Here is a 20,850-nt window from a genome sequence, read left to right as displayed (position 1 = left end):
TTCTCTCCTTCCTCTTCCCAGCAGTAAATAGTTTGATATATGTTATACTAGTGCTTTCATTCGATACATATTTCCAATGCCATGACAGAAGATACATATCACACATTCAATAAGAAACTTATGAAGGAAAAGTATGTAATTCCAGAAGTAAAAGATGGCTTGACTTTGATCTGCAGTCAGATTCCAACAGGTTCTTCTTTGACTGTGGATAGCATTTTTTTATCCCAGGTCATCATAGGGTTATCTTAGGACCTTGTTTTGCTGAGAATAGTTTAATCTTTCATAGTTGGTTAACATGTAATATTTCTATTACTATATATACTGTTTCCCTGGTTCTTCTCACTTCACTCTGTATCAATTCATAGATGTCTTTCCAGGTTTTTTTCTGAACCATATACATTTTGTCATCTCTTGTGGCACAATGGGTATTCCATTATAACTGTGATATGATAGCTTTTTAAAAATTGTTGATCTTTTGTCTGAAGATTGTTGCGAAGGTAAATTAGAGATATTATTTAGTAGGAAAAGACCAGGTTTAGAAGATACTTTTGACTACTTTAAGAAAAAAAATTGAATTTAATATAACATGAAGAAACATTCAAGTTAATTTTATTTTTATTTTCCAGTAGTTTCCTTGATTCACAAATGATTCTAAACAGAATTGTCATAGCCAAATTAGTGCAGACTTATAAACTCATGATCAAAACGGCTATGTATAGAAGAAATTGTACTCTGGGAAATAATTTTTATAAAAAATAATTCTCATAAAAGTTATGAACTATATAATTTTGATGCTTAGAGTCATCAGATTTGTCACATAGAGTATTGGAGCATTGCTATTATTTTAACCTATATTATCAGTAGATTGTTTTAAGTTTCAAAAGAAAAATAATAGTTTTAAAGTTAATAAAACTTGAATTTCTAGAAAGGGAAATGATTATTTAGATTATAAAAAAGATTCTTCCCTTCAAAGGGGAACTTGTCTGCTTTTGAGTAATGTTTTCTTCTTGCATTTCAACTGCTGTTTATTTAAGCTATTAAAATAAAAATTTAAATGAGACTTTTCAGAGCTATTTCTCTTGTATAGGTACACTCACATTTTCAATTTGTCTTTTATCATGTCTGTCAGAAAATGAATGATTCTCTTTTGCTTTAGAGATCAAGGTTGAATAGACTTCTAAGAATTTGTCCAGTGAATGAAACACAATCTCATATTCATAGAATAGAATTGCAGTTCTGAAATGTGGTTTTACTCCTAGGTGAAACAAGAGAAGTGAAAATTATACAATCATATACCAATTATGTTATAGAGTAACAATATTGCTATCTAAACCAGCTTTTTATTTTTATTTTATTTATTTTTAACTAAAAGCTTTATCTTCTATCTTGCAACCAATATTGTGTATTGGTTGCAAGACAGAAGAGTGGTAAGGACTAGGCAATGAGGATTAAGTGACTTGTCCAGGGTCACATAGCTAGGAAGTGTCTGAGCTTAGATTTGAACACAGGACCTTCCATCTCTGGGCCTTACTCTCAATCTACTGAGCCACCTAGCTAAATGGAGGCACATTCCATAGATTAGGTGGGAATTTCCTTGAAAGTATAAATTGGAAAGAGAAAATTTTTCTTTTTAAGAATTGTTAATTGAAAAGAGCTTATGGGACAGAATTCATCACTGACTGTGTCACACATTTAAATTAGTCCCAGGTTTTATTCTATTAGGATATTTGTAGGTTTATTTATTTTTGTTGTGGTGGTGGTTCATTAGTTTCAGTTATATCTAACTTATGGTGACCCCTTTTGGGGTTTTCTTGGCAAAGATACTGGAATAGTTTGCCATTTCTTTCTCCAGCTCATTTTATAGATGAGGAAACTGAGGCTACAAGAAGGATCAAGAGACTTGCCCAGTATCTGTGGCCAGATTTGAACTCAGGAAGATGAGTAATTCTGACTCTAGGTCTTGGGCTCCATCCACTATGCTACCTGGTTACTTAATTTGTTTATTTTACCTTTATGTCATTTTATAATAATAGATAGAGGCCTAAGATTTACAAAGAACTTCATGTGCATTATCTTGCTTGATCTTGAGACCTTGTAGGGCATTTAAAAAATACTTTGATGAACTTGTGTTGTCATTGATGGATATTCTCTCTCTCAGTGATGCGGATTATAGTTCTTCCATTCCTTCCCTTTGTGATGTACACATAATCCTCTTCAAGAGATTATTCCAGCCTGCTTGGGTGGCTTTTCTCTAGGACTTGTCAAATTGTAGGAAGACCAGCAAAGTAGAAGTGTTGCATATTGGTTATAGCTTGCTCTCAGTACATGGTGAGTCTGCCTTCTTTTCTAGTCTTGCAGCTCTCAAAGTTAGCCTTGACACTACTTCTTCTACATGTATTTTTGATGGGATACATCACTGCCTATCATATCTGCCATCGTCCTTAATAAGCCCTCTGACCGGAGAAATAGCGGACCCCTTCAGAGCTTTGGAGACCATGATAGAGCTGTGCAACATCCCCCATTTATGTTCAAAAGATGAGCCCTTATTGAACAAGAAGCAGAAATCCCAGCCCAGTTCCTTAGGTCCATCTAGCCCTTTTTTTTCTCTATTTGATGCTGCATCCAATTTGTTACCCACCATCGGTTCTGTTTTAGATACCTGTACTAGTAATTCCTGCTTCTGTGGGTTGTCCTCCCAACTGTAGAGTCTAGGGCAGTGATGACAAACCTTTTAGAATCCAAGTGCCCAAATTGCACTCTCATGCCATATGTGAGGCAGAGGAGTAAGGAAACTCTCCCATCAGTCTGCTGGGTAGAGGGGTGGGGCATGTGAAAAATGCCCTCCTCCTGGGTGGAGAGAGGAAGATCTTCCATTGGGCTGCTGGGTAGAGGGGCAGGGCTTGTGAGAAATACCCTCAGCCTGGTTGGAGAGAGGGGATGGAGAAAACCCTTCCATTGGGCAGCTGGGCAGAGGGGTGGGACATGTGAGAAATGTCCTCAGGTATATTGGGAGAGGGGAAGGGGAGCAGTCCCATTGGCATGTGTGCCATAGGTTCCCTACATAGGCCTAGCATATGTGGCAAGGTAGCTACTTCAGGCGATATTTTCCTTATTTTACAGATGAAGAAATTGAGTCTCGAAGGTTAAGTGGCTTGTCCAGGTTCATACACTAATAAGTGTCAGTCAGGGTTTAAATGTGCTGAGTCCAACAATTTTTACTACTCCACATCCTAATTTCTCTCTCTTTAGATTGTAAGTTCCTTAAAGTCAGAAATAATGTTCTCTATTTCCTTTGTGCCCTTTATCCTCCCTAGTATTATCATGCTTCGTATGCAGGCACTTACCACGTGCTTTATTTAATCGATCAAATCATGGAACTGAGGGCTCCTCTGGACTCGAGGAGAGAATCCTGTTTGTTGCCCCACTCTTGTGTGAAGCCACCATGAAAGATTTTGTTGTTTTCTCCTTATAAGCCTCTGGCTAACACAAGTGAGTTTCTTAGTGATTCTATCCCATTGAGTGCAGTCTCTCCCCGCCCCCTCCATTGACCCACAACACAACTTTTCTATCCCCCCCGTGACCTGAAATATGCCACCGTCCATTGGTCCTGATGCCCAAACTCTGTTGAGCTGGGAAGATCCTTGGACCGCAGACAGAAAACCCAGCCCTGGGCCCACCCTCAAAGGGCTTTCTGCCTTGGTAGCATCCTTCAAGGCTACTGGCACAGTCTCTGAACATTTGGTGTTCTCTCCCCTCTCTAATGACTTGTCTGAATAAGACTTGAGGAGAAGGACCCAGTTACTGAGTGCTTGAAATGCCTTTACTGGCACAGTGTCCCTGCAGGGTGTGTGGTACAAGTACTGCCACATTTTATTCATTAGTCAGTTCATATACATGTATCAAGCACCTGTGCAATGCCAGGAATTGCTCTAAGCACTGGGAATTCAAAAAGAGGCAAAACGGGGGCAGCTGGGTGGCTCAGGGGATGGAGAGTCCTGTCTGACTTCAACTGTGGCCTTAGGCACTTCCCTGGGTTCAAATCTGGCCTCAGACACTTCCCAGCTGTGTGACCCTGGGCCAGTCCCTTAACCCCCACGGCCTAGCCCTGACCGCTCTTCTGCCTTGGAAGGATTGAATGTAAAACAGAAGGCTAGGGTTCAAAAACAAAAACACCAAAGGCACAAAACATAAACCCCTCTGCAAGCTCACACTCTCCTGGATCAGGAGATTGAGATTCCAAGAGGGAACATTCCAAAGAGGAGACATCTGAGTCTCAGTCCGGTGATCTGCACGCGGGAGGCACCTTAGAAATGTTTGTGGATGGACCCTTTCCTCTATAATGTCCCCTAACTTTGGGTGGTAAAAATCCAAGAGTGCCCCGCCTTAAGTTTCCAGGTGCAGCAAGACACCGTGGTCCGTAAGCTCTCTCCTTCGCCTGTGTGCTTTATTGGAGCATCTCCTGTAATGGGCCTTTTCCTGCTGTTAACAAGGGTGAGTTTGAATGGATCAATTAAGTCACAGATGCACCTTTTAGGAAGAGATGACTTTTTCCAAGTGGGCACAGTTCCCGCGTAGAACGTGAATTGCCTGGAAATCACCCCTGTCACCCTAGCTATTGATACGTGGGCTTGTCTTCCCCATTCAGCCCTTCCTCTTCCTTCTTGGGCATTGGTTTTATTATTGTGTGTGTGTGAGTGTGTGTGTGTGTGTGTGTGTGTGTGTGTGTGTGTGTGTCTGTGTGTGTGTGTGTGTGTCTGTGGGGGATTCTTTAAATGGCCAGACTATACTGCAGCATGTTGTGCACCGTTGACTGCATTTTTGCTACAGATTTCTTGTGCCTGCAGGAACCATGGCACATTCTTAAGATTGTTACAGTCCATTAGAGATGCTGAATTAGGTTTTTGCTAACATAGTGCCAAATCGCTTTAAATTGTGTGTGTGTATGTGTGTGTATGTATGTATGTCTATGTAACAGTGCAACACTAGTTAATGGAGTTGTTTGATATTGTGCAGAAACCTGTTTTGAAAACTGTTGTTTAAATATATTTTACAATGGATTTGGACCCTTTAGGAGAGAAGTAGGAGTCTAGGAACCACTGGTTGTTGAAAAAAATTATTTTTAAAAAAGAGAATATTGCTGGAAAAGAAAACCTCTTTGATATTGTAAAGAACAAGGAGAACTTAGGTTGAGAGATGAAGTAACTTGAATTATTCTCTATTTCACTCAGGACTGTGACTTATAAATATCTTTTGAGGAACATAGTACTAACCTAAAGAAGAATTCTAGGTAGGTAGCTAGCTAGTCTTTTATATGTGGAGACATTTTACTCTTAAAAACATTTTTAAAAAATTTTAAATGAATGAGTTATTTTAAAATATCAAGTTAATGCTCTCCTTTCCCCTCATTTTAAGAGAAGACATCATTTGACTAAAAGATATTTGTATATATAAATGTCTCACTTATTTCTATGTATCAGTTCTTTCAGTGGACATAGACATAAACTGTCATTCTTCAAATGATATTTCTCTGGCTGTATAGAATGTTTTCTTGGTTCTGCTCGTTTCACTTATAGTTTCATGTAAGTCTTTCCATGTTTCTTTAAAACGAACCTGTTTGTCATTTCTTACAGCGCCGTAGTATTCCATCCCAATCGAATGGCACGGCTTGTTTAGCCATTCCCCAACTAATGGGCGACCCTTCAATTCCCAGTTCTTTGTCACCACAAAGACAGCTGCTATAAATATTTCAGAACGAAATTCTTCATAACTCTGCATACCTTTTGACCTGGCTATCCTGCTATTAGGTTTATTTCCTAAGATGATCAGGGAAAAAGGAAAAGAACATCTATGTTCTAAAATATTTATAACATTTGCTCTTAATAGTGCATGCCCATCACTCTGGCTCATCATGGAGCTTGTCTTGTCTGTAAAAGTAACGTGATAGAAATTGTGTTTTCAAATTATTGTTTATGCTGCATTAGCCCAGGGGTAAATGACGGGAAATTTGGCTTTTCTGAGAGGAAGCAACTGCCTGCAAACAAGTAACAAGTATTTCAAGAGAAAATGAAAAGAAATTCCAGTTTTGTTATTTTGTAATCCAAGGAATTTCCTGACTGCTTGAGCCTGAGTAGAAATATTTCAGAATGAGACTCATCTGTATTTCAGAAGAGAGAACTCATCCCCCTCCTGAACTCACAAAACTGAGGGAACAGCTGATATGTTTAGGATACGGCGTTTAAATGGCTGTCTGCAGCATCAATCAGAGAGATAAGGGGAGTAGGTTGTCACTTTTAATGTACTTGACCTCCAGCACGCAGCCTGATTGTTCAAGGGAGAGGGCCTGAATGTGCTGTACCGCCTGGGAGCTGTGCATGGGGAGGCCAGTTTGTCCTGAAAAGGCTTCCCTGAAAGTTGATGAGTTATTGGACTATTTACACCCAGCTGGCAAGCTGGGTTTGAAGTTCAGAGTAGCCACATCTTCTCTAATTTTAAAAGCTTGAATCAGACTTACCTGGCGCACTATCTCCTGTCCTGTGCTTGTTTTCTTTCAGAAGACATTTCCAGTTCTGATTAAAATAGGTAACATTTTCCCGTCATCTTGGAAATACACTCGCTAGAAATGATGGTGGTTTGGAATTTAGATTTACTCTTGTGCTTATTTCTTGTTGGGACATGGGACTTCTTCATTGAGGCCCTGCCGTGTAAAATCATGTTATTTTAATATGCTATTGGATTTACAATTGCCTTGAGTTAAATAAGATTTTGAAATAGCGTTTAATGATCTGCCTGGTTTTAGTCATAGTCGTAAGAATGGCTTGAATAGATGCTGGGTTGATAGGGCTATCTGCTGGAGGTTAAAATGACTCCCCTTAATATTGAAAACATGGCCGTTTGATGATTTTAGGAATAGCTCAATTTCCTTGTTTCCAGAAAGTTTAATAAATGGACAGAAGTTTATTAAAAAGAGCTGCTTTGTAACATTAGGCATTTCTGACCTCAGTTTGAAACTACAAGTAAAAATGGACAATATGAAGATTTTATTATTTATTAAGGACCAAGCATTTATGATTTGCTTTAAGTGCTCTATCTTTAAATGTTTAAAAATATATTGATTATTGCAAAATATTATCTTGTTTGATCCTCATAAAAACCTTGAATTGAATTATTGATTATATATAATATATTTGATATATGTACAATATGATTATTATTCTTATTTTACAGTGGAAGAATTCAAGGCAAACAGAGGTTGATATTTATATTGACTTGCCCAAGGTCACACAGCTTGTCAGCATCTGAACTTAAATCTTCCTGACTTCTAGTTCAGTTCTCTCCACTGTATTCCCTAGCTGAGAATACCAAGATGCTGGAGAGTATCTTCCTGGACATTTATTCTCTGTGGATGGGTGTCCTGTCCTCTTGTCTCCAGCCGCTGTCATTGTTTCGCCCTTGCTGTCTCTTGTAAGAGGAGGGCCTTCTTAAGAGTGCTGGTGGCGAAGAACAGGAACATTTTTGAAGTTTTGTGTCCCTCTAAGTGTTCATAAACAAATTTTATATATGATTTTGCAAGATTGTAAGAAATCTTCCTTTAGAAAAAATTCAGTTACCGCATAGGCAAGTGTTTGTATTTTGTGCCGATTTGTACTTTGTTGTATGTGAAATAATAGACCCCAACTCGGTGCATCCTAAGACACTCCCAAACTCTGAGTGAGTCTTTGAGTTCCTCCCAGTCTGTCTCATGGTTAACAACCAAATGTTGTTTATCCTTCCTCAGAAAGAGTCTCCTATTTGTTTTTTCCTCATTCTTAGCACTCTAGCAGGCTGTGCTAGGTGATGCAGCAGAGAGGCATTGGGCTTGGAAATCAGGAAGATTCAAATCCAGCCTCAGACTCTGGCTGTGTGACCCTGGGCGAGTCTCTTAACCCCTGTTTAACTCTGTTTCCTCATTGGTAAAAACCAGCCGGAGAAGGAAATGGCAAACCACTCCAGTCCCTTCGCCAAGAAAACCCCAAAAGAAATCACAAAAAGTCAGAGGGTACGCAACAGCAAGAACATCCTGTTCATAAGGCTGTCCATCCTCCAGGGTTCAGGTCCTGCCACCTCCCTCCTGGCATCCGGCTCCCCTCACCCTAGCTTTTGCCCTCTTGGTCCCAGTCCCCTCCTTCTGCCCATTCAGAGCCTTTCGGGGCTCGGCCCTTTGCTCTGCATTTTCTCCAGGCTGGCTCGTCCTCACCAGGTTTTTCATCTCTGGATTTCTATGTCTTGCGTGTGCCCTTCTGTTCGGCAACCTCTCGTGGGCTGGTTTGGTTCCATGTTGAATTCCCATCCATCTCCGGTCTTTATTCAGCTGGTAAAGTTCTCCAAAGCAAGATCTTCAGCTCTCGTTGTCCTTGTTTCTCTAGCCCTGTGTAGTGCTTGTCCCAGCGTCGGTCAGGCCCTCCGGATTGCTCACCACCTGTTGGAGTCCTGGAATCAGCGCTGGGGCTTTGGATGGGTTGATTTCTTCCTGTTTCAATGTTCCTTCTTCCTCTTTTCTCTTAACAGCCATCAAAGAGAAGTACACCGATTGGACGGATTTTCTCATACACGATTTGACTGGCTCTCGAACAGCCCCTGCCAATTTACTGGAAGGTGTATGTATTCTGTTGCTTTTTGACTTCTTTTCTGGATTGGGGTAGTCAGTTGAATTTACTGGTGCAGACTCTCTATCTCAGGACCCCAAAATGTCAAATGTGTTCTATTTGGCAGGAACGTTTTTGATCTTGAGCCTGTGGGCACTTAAAATAGCTCTGCAGGAATCTTGGCCACTTATCCTCGTGGCAGTACAGAATCTCCATCTGTGCCAACACGTGCATCAGTCATTCTGTTACTTACTCTAGGACCTCGTGTTACCACCGAAGTTATACACATTCTAGTGCAGACTCTCGGATTAGTTTAATAAATGGTTCCACACTAAATATTTTATTTCAGGAGGATTACCCTGAGGTAAGATAGCTCAAGTGAAAATTAATTACCTAGTAAGCTTTCCTTATACAAACCAGAATGGAAAGACCTTACTATTTTTTTAAGGATTAAGGTTAATATTAGACTTTTGGTATTAAACCATAGGCTGTGCTGAAGAAAATAATATTATAGCTGACAATCATGAGGGTGCATTTGGAAACAATATTTTGCAGTGACAGACTGTTATGACAAGACATATTTGTATATTTACCATGTAAAATGAAAATAACAAAATTATTGTACAGAGGTACAAACCATTATTGGACTGAAAAATGAACTGCCAAATGTGTTTCATCTGGTTTTGCAGAATCATTTAATAATCCCCTAAAAAAAGGCGCATTGTTTTGGTGCAGCACCTTTTGTACAAAAATGCTATTCTTTTAGGTTTCTAAAAAGTGATATAGTGTGTGTGGGTGATTTTTGTTAAGATCTTTCTCCCTTTACAACACACACACACACACACACACACACACACACACACACCCCTATTAAATACATGTCTGTATCTGCCCTCTATTAGCAAATGGCCATCAATAATTCAAGTGAATAATTTTGACATTTTCTTAAATAACAGAAAACTCCAATGTTCTATTTAGTTGATGACTGCTGTCTTCATTTGGTATGATTAGCAAATAAAAATGTGTTAGAGATACATTGCACTTTATATCATTCTTTTCCCAGCAAGCATAATTATTTAAATACCTTTTAATGTGCTAACAATAGTAATGAGGATTTCAATTGCGGGTTAAATAAACCATCAGGCCAGTTTGAGAAAAGAAATAACTATTGAGGCCTGCTCTACAAATTAGTCCATTATTGATGGACATTAACCATGACATATATCTAGGAGAGGAGGGACTAGTTGGTATCTAACCTAATGCTAATACTTAAAGGAATATTTTTGGAAGAGTGATGCCATGTCATTTTAATGACCCCTATTATAACCATCACTTGAGAGAATAGCCTTTTCTCCATTAATGAACACATGTCTTATGCCCCAGCATTATTCTCTATCTTAAAATTAAAATGATTCCCCCAAATATCTTTACTTAGATAGGGAAGGGAGGTGGGGTGGTGATGGTGGTGGTTTATTTGGTAAGAAATAAATACAAACTGTCATTTTCTGTTTATATGTGATTTTGTTGCTAGAATATAGAAATTGGCAAAATAGATTTGAGTGTGTGTGTGTGCGTGTGCGTGTGCATGTCTGTGTGTAAGAGGGAAGTGTGGGGGTTGTCTATGGAGAGGATGGGGTGGGGGAAGGGAAGCACCAGACTGTTTGATGATAGCTTGGATGGTAGTGTGAAAAAATATAATCTTCTGCTGTCATCTGTTTCCATGAGAAGTTTCAAAATAAAGTTTAAAATAAGGAGTTTTGCTTCTGTTTAAACAGCCTCTGCGAGGGAAAAACCCTGTAGACCTCATTACAGTTGATTCCTTAATAGAACTTCAGGATTCTCAGAACCCCTTTCAGTACTGGATAGTTAGTGTGATTGAAAATGTTGGAGGAAGATTACGCCTTCGCTATGTGGGATTGGAGGAGACTGAATCCTATGACCAGTGGTTGTTTTACTTGGATTACAGACTTCGACCAGTCGGTTGGTGTCAAGAGAATAAATACAGAATGGATCCACCTTCAGGTAAAAGTTAATGCGGATAATAACATTTTAATGTGGACAATGTCTTCCAAAAGAATTTTCCCTCCTTAGGGTAATATGAGTGTCTGGGTTCATTTTTGGATCTTGGGAGATAAATTGGTAACTAGAAAGAAGTTTGGGCCTTGTGTGGCCTTGCCTGTCTGTAGCCATAAAGTTTTATTTCATGTTCTTCTTCTTTCTGGCTGATTAAGCTAGAAAAAACTGAAATTCAGTGGGGTGCCCTTTAAAAAAGGGGGAGTTTGCATTATCTGCTGAATTATGTGCATATTGGACAGACTTCTAGTTTCTTTATATTCCAAATACAGAATGCTGAAGGTTAAATAAACATTTGTTAATAGCTTCTAAAGACTATAATTCTAGAATTTAGTAAATATTATGTCTAAGAAGGGCCAAAAACCCTTCAAACTATTTATTAAACACATACTGTGTACACAGCCCCCTGCTAGGTGCCCTAACATTGGAATTTACAGTTTAGAAGGGTTTAAGAGGTGACAGTTTGGTACATTCAAAAGACCTCTGTCCAAATCCTGACTGATAATTTATTGCTTGTATGACTTTGCAAATAGCTTAATCTCACCAGGCATCAGTTTCCTTGTTTGCAAAATGAGGAATTTCAATTTGATGATGGTCTCTGAGATTCCTTCCAGCTCAAGATTTATGATCCTCTCAGAAGTTGCAGAGTTATAGGAAATGAGAGCGGTGATCAATTCGGATGAGAGACAGAATAGGTCATTGAACGTTGTATGGACAGTTGGAGCTTTTAGAGTTCTTTCCAATTTTCCAGGAGTTTTTCTTTTGACACCAATTTCTTTTAACCAGTTGTATTGCAGCCTCTATTCGGACAGCTGCTTAACACGTATATGAGGAACACATTTATTATTGGCTGTGGGACATTTGGCAGTATCCCATTAAGTGTCTCACAGCTTATGGGCCGTATCAACATTTGGATGTGAACATTTCAGTTAGAAAGAAATGGAGTTATTGAGGAGCTAAAGATACAAGGGAAAGTATTCTTCCCTTTTGAAAACCATCTTTGGAAAGATACTCTACTTCTCATGTTATTAAAGATATTATAACATTTCCCATAAATATTAGTTTCTTACAAGAGGCACCATAGGTCAGTGGTTAGAGTTGGCTTCAGAGTCAGGAAGACCTGCATCCAGTTCCTGATAAACGCATACTGTTTATATGACCCTTTGGGTAAATCACCTACCCTCTCAGTTCTGTAGGTAACTCTCAAAGACTGTAAATACCAGAGGAGTTGCTGATCAGCTTTAGTAGAGATTTTTTTTTAATGGATCCCATTAAATAGAAAGCTCAGACCTTTCCTAGGAACGTCCTCCTCATATCCTGAAAAAAATAGAGAACAGCTACTTAATATAGCTCTGATCATAATACAAATCCAAGTCTCCCACCACCCTGTAGTTTTTTCCAAGGATGTTTAATTGAAAAATATTTTTGCCCTAGCTCTCTTCCCCCAAGTATTTGTATTCCTTTTAAAATTTGTGAGAGTATAGAAATGTTAGATGGTGTTTCATGATTATTGTTGCTGGCAACAATTTGAACGGCAGCCAAGAAATCTATTTATAACCTGGGTCATTTTGGAGTATAACAACAATCCATTTCTATAGGCAGAGAAACAAAGGGCACTTTAGTATTGTGAGGAAGTATCTAGGATTGGACCCCATGGAAAAGCCATCACTTAGCAAAGAAAACTGGATTTGGTGTAAAAAGTTGACTGTGTAAATATTCAGGATATGATTACTTTATAACATTTTGGAGGAAATTCTTTTGTCATTCATTTTGAGAACTGATAACCAAAGAAAGAATGTTTAATGTTTGGGGATTTTCCTAAAACTCTGAAATCATCAAATCACCTTCAATTAGAAGGGATGGAAAATGTGATTCTGAAATATTTGTCTTTGGAATCTGTACTGTAACTTCCCTTTAGCAGTGGATGCCTTGTTTAATATTAGAAAAAAATTTTTTTTCTAGACAAATAAATGTAGTCCTTTTTTTCTCTGGAGAGCTCTTGGCACTGTTTAAAGATGTGAGAAGAGCCTGTTCATCATTTGAAACTTTTCTTTCATCATTTTAATTGGGAGAGAGGGTGGGATGGGAGGAAGAAAGAACAGGAAATGGAAACACAGAAGCAGTACCTTTCGATTCTTCTCCAAATATAGTAATTACAAGATGAAAACTTGATTGTAGTTTTATTAAGGATATCACTATCCTTTGAACTAGGAGGAAAGGTATTATCTTTGCATTAAAATTGGGGAAATCGAGAAATCGGGTTGTTGCGAGTATTTAAAAATTTATTTTAAAGACAGAAATAAATACTGTGCTTATGTTAAAATCTCATTTCCCTAATTCCAGAGAAGGTGAATTACAGTTACAGGCTCCATTCAGATAGCAAGGATACTTTATCTGACCCCTTTTACCCCTCACATGGGTGTTGCCTCGTTTGAGCTCATCACTGGCTCATTGTGGACAGCTAGGGAGATGTGATGAAGATAGTCACTAGTTGGCTGGTATTCTGCTAACTTCTCCTCACAGTATTTACTACTCTTCTCTTTAAGAAAGCTCTTTTCTTTTTTTTTTCCTTCTCTCTTCTCATTTTTCTTTTTGTTTCTATCTTCCTCTGTTTGACTTTCTCTACATTACATTTTCCTTCCCCTCCTTATTTCCTGAAGCATTTCTTTTGGCATGTGAGTCAAGCTTTGAAATTATAAAATGTGGGGAAGTCAGAACCTATGTCCTCTGACATCATTTTGTTAGAGTATTCCCTAAAGCTTTGGGGAATATATGTGCATTCAATCTTAGATCTAAAGGAGTATGTGACTTTAGAATAAGAGAACAAAAGGCTTGGCTGGATATGTCAGGAGACCATAGATGTCTCATTCAGGTTCATCTCTTCCTGAAGGTTTCTGACAACCCTTTCAGTTTCCCAAGAGGCCATCTTTTTACAAATGGGAAAATTAGCTTGATGTAGTTAATTTTCTTAAACCTGTCCTGTAAAAAAATTTTTGCCTTTTTTATTTTCCTGTTTTTGTGTTGGAAATTCTTGACATGGGCATAGATCATTCTCATAACAGTTTTGTAGACAAAAGAACGTAGGCATATAGGTCAGTAATTACTTTGTTTTGAGGGTAAAAATCATATTGTTATCTCCAGTTTTTTTCAGTATCTTCCCTTTTTTAGTATCCTTGAAGAGTAATTAGGGGGTAGCTAGGTGGCTTAGTAGATAGAAAACCAGGCCTGGAAAATGAGAGGTCCTACTTTCAAATGTGACCTCAAATACTTCCTAGCTGTGTGACCTTGGGTAAATCACTTATCTCCTATCACTCTTCTGCCTTGGAACCAATTCCTAATATTGATTCTAAGACAGAAGGTAAAGGTTTTAAAACCTGCTTTTCAAATGTGGCTTTTTGCACTGCTTCTTTTTTTTTTTTAAATATATTTTATTTGATCATTTCCAAGCATTATTCATTAAAGACATAGATAATTTTCTTTTCCTCCCCCCCCCCCACCCCCCATAGCCAACGCGTAAGTCCACTGGGCATTAGATGTTTTCTTGATTTGAACCCATTGCTTTGTTGATAGTATTTGCATTAAAGTGTTCATTTAGAGTCTATCCTCTGTCATGTCCCCTCAACCTCTGTATTCAGGCAGTTTGCACTGCTTCTTAGTGGATCTGGTTATGTTCATCATAGAACATCAGGTATGAAATTCATGAAACAGTTTTTAGAAACTACATTCTAATACAAAGTGGCGAATGAAGGCAAAAGGAGGCAAAAGTAAGAAGGCATTATCTTATTATGACTAATAATAGAGATAACAGCTAACATTCATTTTTATTTTTTCTTGTTTGCACCTGGTTTATTCTTTGATTTAATTGATTAACTTAACGCAGAGTCCAGGTAAGTTTCACTCATACATAAATGAGGAAATTGAATCCAGGAAAAAGAAGGCTTTCTTTTTACACCCAAAGGACACTGTGTCACTTAAGCCTAGAGTTTAGGTCTTTTGGCTTTCATTCAGTACTCTGCATAATATGCTATTAAGTTAGCACACTCAGCAAAAATCTTTCCTGGGCCAAGAAAAGATGGATAGTTAAAAAATTGATGATGATGATGATATTGATGTTGATGACATTGATGATGTTGCTGATGATCTTGATGCTGCTGCTGATGTTGTTGACGATGACATTGATGTTGTTGTTGATGGTGTTGTAGTAGATGAGGTTGATGATGATGATGATGATGATGATGGTGATTGGAGTTGGAGGTTTTCCTTCCATTTGAACCTTTCTGACTCTTCCCACTATAATGATTAAAATTTTCTTTTAGTCTATTTCCAGTCTCTTTCACCTTTCCATTGTATTGGTCTTCTTCTCCCTTACCCCCATGTGCTTCTTTATGAAATATAAAATTACCCCATTTTATTTCTTTTCCCCTTTCTCTTTTTTTACCCCTAGTTTATATATATATTTGACATTTAATCCTATACAGTTTGTCACTGTTCCCTCTAAGTATACTTCTTTTAGCTATTGTGATGATGATAACAATTTTTAAGAGTTAACAATATCATCTTTTCTTATAGAAATACAAATCATTTGAACTTATTTGGTCCCTTCAAAAGTTTTTCCCCCCTTTCTTAATTACCTTTTGGTGATTCTCTTGAGTTCTGTGTTTGGGCATCAAATTTTCTGTTTCAGTCAGGTCTTTTTTTTAGGAATGCTTGGAATTCTTCCACTTTATTCAATGACCATACTTTCCCCTGCAAGAATACTTTCAGTTTTGCTGGGTAAGTTGATTCTTGGTTGTAGACCCAGTTTCCTTGCTTTCTGGAATATCATATTCCATGCCTTCTGGTCCTTCAATATGGATACAGCCAGGTCCTGTGTTATCCTAACTGTGATTCCATGATATCTAATGGTTTCTTCTTAGCAGCTTGTAGAATCTTTTACATGGTCTGGTAGTTCTTGAATTTAGCTATAACATTACTGGGCATCATCAATTGGGTATTAAATGCAAAAGGTGATCTGTGGATTCTTTCAGTTTCCACTTTTCCTTCTTGTTCAAGAATGTCAGGGCCGTTTCCTTGGATAATTTCCTGGATAATGATGTCCAGGCTTTTTCTTTTGTCATGATTTTCTGGTAGTCCAATAATTCTTAAATTGTTTTTTCTGGATCTATTTTTTAGGTCTGTAGTTTTATTAATGAGATGTTTTATATTTTACTCATTTTTTTCATTCTTTTTATTTTGTTTTATATATTCTTGCTGCCTTGTGAAGTCATTTGCTTCTAGTTGTTGTATTCTGATTTTTAAAGACTGAATTTCATCTCTGGCTTTTTGGTCATCCTCCTGGTCTGTTTTTCTTTGTACATTTTCTTTCACTTTCTTTGCCTCATTTTCAAGTTGGTCAATTCTGGCTTTCAAGACACCATTTTCTTGTTTTAGTTCATGTGTCTCTGTTTCCAGATGAATTATTTTGCTTTTTAAGTTCTTTTCCCAATTGTCTTCAGCCACTCTTAATTGTTTTTTGAATTATGTTTTGAGTTCTTCCAAAGCCTGAGTCCAGTTTGCTTGTGTTTCTGTGTTTTTGCTTGGTGTTCTCTGGTCCTCCTTTGTTCCATTCGCTCTTTGTTCATTACCTGGATAGAAGCTGTTGATTGTAATTTCTTTTTTTCTTTTTCTGTTGTTTACTCATATTTTTTCCTTCTTTCCCCTCTTTTTGACTGTAATCTTGCTTCTCTGTTTATTTGCTGGATCTGTGGGTTTGGGCTATTCTGTCCTGAAGGGGCTTCTTCTCTGCTCTGCTGATTGCCTAAATTAGGCTGATCAATAGCTATCATTTATATTTGCAGAATGACTTACCAGTATTCATTTTAATCACATAACAATCCTCTGAGGTAGGTGCCGTTATTGTCTTTATATTGTAGATGAGGAAACTGAGGCTGACAGAAGTTAAGTGAATTGCCCTATTAAGTGTCTGAGGCAGGATTTTAACTTGTTTCTTCCTGATTTCAGGTCCAGCACTCTATGCACTGACCTATTCAGCTGCCTTTACATAAATATATATTTTCTCCTCTATATAATATAATCTCTTTGAAAACATAGACTGTGTTACTTTTTGGTTTTGTAGGTGTTTGTTGTTGTTATTCATTTCAGTGGTGTCCAGCTCCTTGTAAAATGTTTTGAAAGCTTAAAGCTCTGCATAAATGTTAGTTTTTACTGTTATTATTCTATCTGTGGTTTATTCTAAACTTGTTCTCCTACCCGTCTGACCATTCCAATTTCCTCGCCATTTCATTATGTCTCTGCTTCTGGCTAAGGGTAATTTTCCCCCTCTGACTGTACCTTTCTCCTTTTCTTTCTGTTTCACCTGTGACTTTGTCACCATGGGTTCAATGATCATTTCTATGCTGATCATTCCCAAATTGATAGAGTCAACCCCCTAAATCTCTTTTCCCATTTCCACATCACCAGTTGGACATCTGCATCGGGGTGTTTCCCTGGCACATCAAAGTTAACATGCCCTGATTGCAAGGCACCATGTCTTCTTCCTCCTTCCTCATTCTCTCTCCTTTAAACCTGCCTATTCTAAGGATGCTTCTCCTACTCTCCCAGCTGGGTAACCTTGGCATCATCCTGGATTTTTCCTTCTACCTTCTACCTTCTACCCCTGTACTAAGGGCCGAGTCTGAAAACAGGAATGTGGGCAATATATCCCCCAATCTCTTGTCTCTCAGTATTCCATCTTTCTGTTCAAGCTTGACTTGGCCATTCTGCAGTCCACCCTTCCCCCCATTCTTGCCAACCATTAATATTCTCACCCTCCTCAAAATTTCTTGTATTTGCTTATTTAGGGGAAAGGAATGAGAAGTAAATACACATTTATGTGTGCCAGCCACTGTGCTAGTACTGGGTTTCTTAGCTATTTCTGTGTCATGGGCATTCTGATAAAGCCAGTAGACACCTTCTCAGAATAATGTTTTTAAAAGCAAGAAATAAAATAAGTAGGATCACAAAGTCCACAGGCCTCAGGTTAAAAACAAATGGAAGCTTCATGAGAGCAGGCACCATATATGTCTGTCCTTCTGTCTGTCTGTTTCTCTCTATCTTTCTATCTCTCCATCCATCCATATATCCATCTCTCTCTCTCTCTTTTTGAGGGGTGTTGTGGAGTCTTTTTATTCTCCTGTGCCTTGAATAAGCGGCTTTAGACCAACAACTAGTAGGAGTGACATACCTATTTCTGCTACCCAAGGCAGTCAGTAACCTCCCAGTGCCCCAGGCAACTCCCCCAAACTCAGCACTTATGGAGTAGGCACTGATCTTCATTGGTTGAGGAGTTTCCTTACTGGGTGTTCTCTATACCAGTGAATCCTGCCCCCCTCCAAAAAAAAAAGCCCAACAGAAGACCAGGAACAAAACCAACAACCCCCAAATCTGTGCCTAGCATGGTACCTTGCGTAGAGTTGACTCCTCGTAATTGTTTGTTGATTTGAAGAGAATTGTTTGGTCTCTGGTTTTTCCAGGTTATTTTTTTACACTCTTGCTTGCAGTAACATTTGTTATAAAGCAGCCTGCCAAATCCTACAAAGGAAGATTGCCTCATTTTCATGTAGGCTTCTAGTTAAAGATGAATCAGGACACATTTTAATTGCTTATTACTTCCCCTAAACACACATTGACATGGTGCACTTTGTTAAATTACCTGCAACACTAGCATTTTAAGAAAATGCTTTATGCTCTTTTAACAGTACTGTTTATTGTCCATAAACTTGCCAGTGTAATCTAAATGCCTCTGTCTAATGAATTGCACACATGTGCAATTCTGCTTATTGAAACTATTAGGTGTTTAGCTTCTGCAGGTGGTTGAGTATAAATGACAACAGTGCAGTTAATTTTCACCTTTTAAAAAAAGAGAAATAAGCCCTGGGGTTAAATTCCATGTTCCTATGCAATATTCCTGGAAAGAGGACAGAGAGAGATTTTCCTTAGACTAGTGAGAGTGCACAGTTTGGCTTTGTGATTTCCCCTCATACTCCTATGCCCTTGGCCTTGGAGCTTTGAAAGGAATTTCAGTAATCTCTAGTTTGGAGGTAGTTTGAAGACTTATCAGTGTCAGAAATCCAGATGGAGCCCTTCTCATGGGGTGCCTCAAGGGCTGGAGAAACAGAAATTGCCTATTAGTCTGGTGAAGTTGAGTAGCATTTGGTCTTGCCTTTAAACAAAAGGTCAGTGCTTCTCCTGCCCTCTCGCCTTCCCATTTCTGCTTAGAGAGTACCTTGTGTTCCAGAGAGTACAGGCCATACCTAGGAGATCCCTAGCTTTCCTTTCTCTTTTTCATTCCCCTTTACCATTCCCAAAATGCATTGTGACCATTGCAATACATCATAGCCACTCAAGTGCTCAACTCATCTTTACTATATTATGAGGGAATCTCAGGACATGCTATAATTTATTAATATAGTAAATGTTAATAGAATTTTATTGTCATTATTTTGTGTATTTGTTTTATTATTAACATAATCAGGTAATTATTAATTGAATTATGAGTAAATAAAACATCATAAACCCATAACTTTTCATTAAGTAGGCATAGAATTAGAGCATTAAAGAGTCTCTTGGGTGTTGCTTACTTTTATTTCTTTTCTGGTCAACAATTATTATAATAATCCTTGGGGTCACTGCCATTCCTTATAACTCTGTCTTGCTTCTATTACAAGCCTAGACTGAGTAGTCTGAAGAGAAACCTGCAGGCCCTTGGCATAGTAGAGTTCTTTTGTAGCTGGACCTTGGACCCTGTGATTCAGGTTGAAATTGTTCTCTTGATGAAACTTGACCTGGTGACTTAATGTCTTTTAGTCTCCCTCCACAGGAATCTCCTATTTTTTTTTGGGTGAGGGGCTCCAAAGGATACAACCTTTTAGCCTGATTCTCTCAGTTTAGCCACACATCTAATTAAATTGCTTTCTATCAGCTGATTATTACCTCTACTTCTCCATTTTTCATTCATTTTTTCTCAGTTTATTTCCCTCTCTGAACCTAGTTCCTTTAAAAGGTTTCCTATAACTTGGTTCCTCTCAGTAATTAGCATCCTGGGTGTGGCATGCTGGCGCCATGTTCCTGTCAGTACCATTCCCGGCGGTTCCCCCTCTGGCATGCCTCTCTTTACAGGAGGCATACTCCTAATGTGAAAGATGACCCACTTTAAGCCCTGTGCATTTTACTCTAACCACCCTCTGGCTTCAGTCTGGTTACCTGCTAAGCAAGAGATGAGCTTTCTTGACTTGATATAGATAGAGAGCAGCCCCTTCCCACTGTTGCCCCCAAATAGCTCTCCTTGTCCTTGCTGTCCCTGAAGATCTGTTGGGGTTACCTCTTGTCCCTGGTGTGACAAGGGAATCACTTTAAAAGACTGATATATATTAATTTAAGGTCGCCAAGGAATTCAGCTATGTAATTCCTAAATGAAAACTCAAGTCAGCAGTAAATCTTTTATGGAGTTTAATTACGATAGGAGTAAGAAAGGAATTAGAGATAGAGAGAGAGAAAAAGGGAGAGAAGGGAATAGGGCTTAAATACCCCTTCTGTTTAGGCTGGGCCAAAAGGCCCAAGCCCTTAGATAGCTGGGGCAAAGAAAGGAGATCAGTCCCTATTACTCACGTGACCAAAATGGAGAAACAGTCTCAGAGGCCCCCACTTTCAGCTTCCTTCAGAGCAAGCTTCTCAGAGCCCACACGAACCACACCAACCAACTTCTCCACCACACCGAGTCTTCAGACCCCCCTGATCTTTAAGGAAACCATCCAAGTTGCCTCCCCTCAGTTCTCACATTTACCAATCACTGTCCATCAATTTCCCTGTGCCAATGGAGGCTCTAGCTTAACCCAGGACCGCCCAGAGGCTTTGCACATTGTTGTGTTGTGTCTGTTGAAGGTCATATTTTCAAATGATTAAATCTTTGCTCCTTTGCTACAGCCCTTTCTAAATCCTGTTAACCTGAGTAGGGTAGAGATTGGAATAATTAAATTTTGATCTAGGCTGCAGCCCTTACTCAATCCTGTTAGGACTGAATAGGGTGGAGATTGATTCCAAATATCTCCATTGTATCAATTCTAAAATCAATCATGACTCAAAGAAATTCCTATTCTATGCTTAAGCATAGGTCAAAGTC

At 38.6% G+C, this 20,850-nt stretch overlaps 1 protein-coding gene across 5 annotated transcripts in view; it reads left to right on the top strand.

Moving 5' to 3' along the window:
* Positions 1-20,850, top strand: part of SFMBT2 (Scm like with four mbt domains 2) — a 285,508-nt gene that overhangs the window by 133,745 nt on the left and 130,913 nt on the right. For 3 of the 5 annotated variants that reach the window (XM_007503935.2, XM_007503933.3, XM_007503934.3), the window contains exons 5-6: positions 8,545-8,633; positions 10,397-10,643. In XM_007503935.2, the coding sequence (XP_007503997.1) occupies positions 8,545-8,633; positions 10,397-10,643 (336 nt within the window). Of the gene's footprint in view, positions 1-6,084; positions 6,580-8,544; positions 8,634-10,396; positions 10,644-20,850 lie in introns of those variants that run through there. The other 2 variants (XM_056799433.1, XM_056799432.1) reach the window with 2 other exon arrangements.

This window comes from Monodelphis domestica, chromosome 5 (assembly GCF_027887165.1).
Source record: "Monodelphis domestica isolate mMonDom1 chromosome 5, mMonDom1.pri, whole genome shotgun sequence".
Taxonomy (NCBI): Eukaryota; Metazoa; Chordata; class Mammalia; order Didelphimorphia; family Didelphidae; genus Monodelphis; species Monodelphis domestica.
The sequence above is the reverse complement of the archived record's forward strand: the minus strand, read 5'-3'. Positions and strand labels throughout refer to the sequence as shown.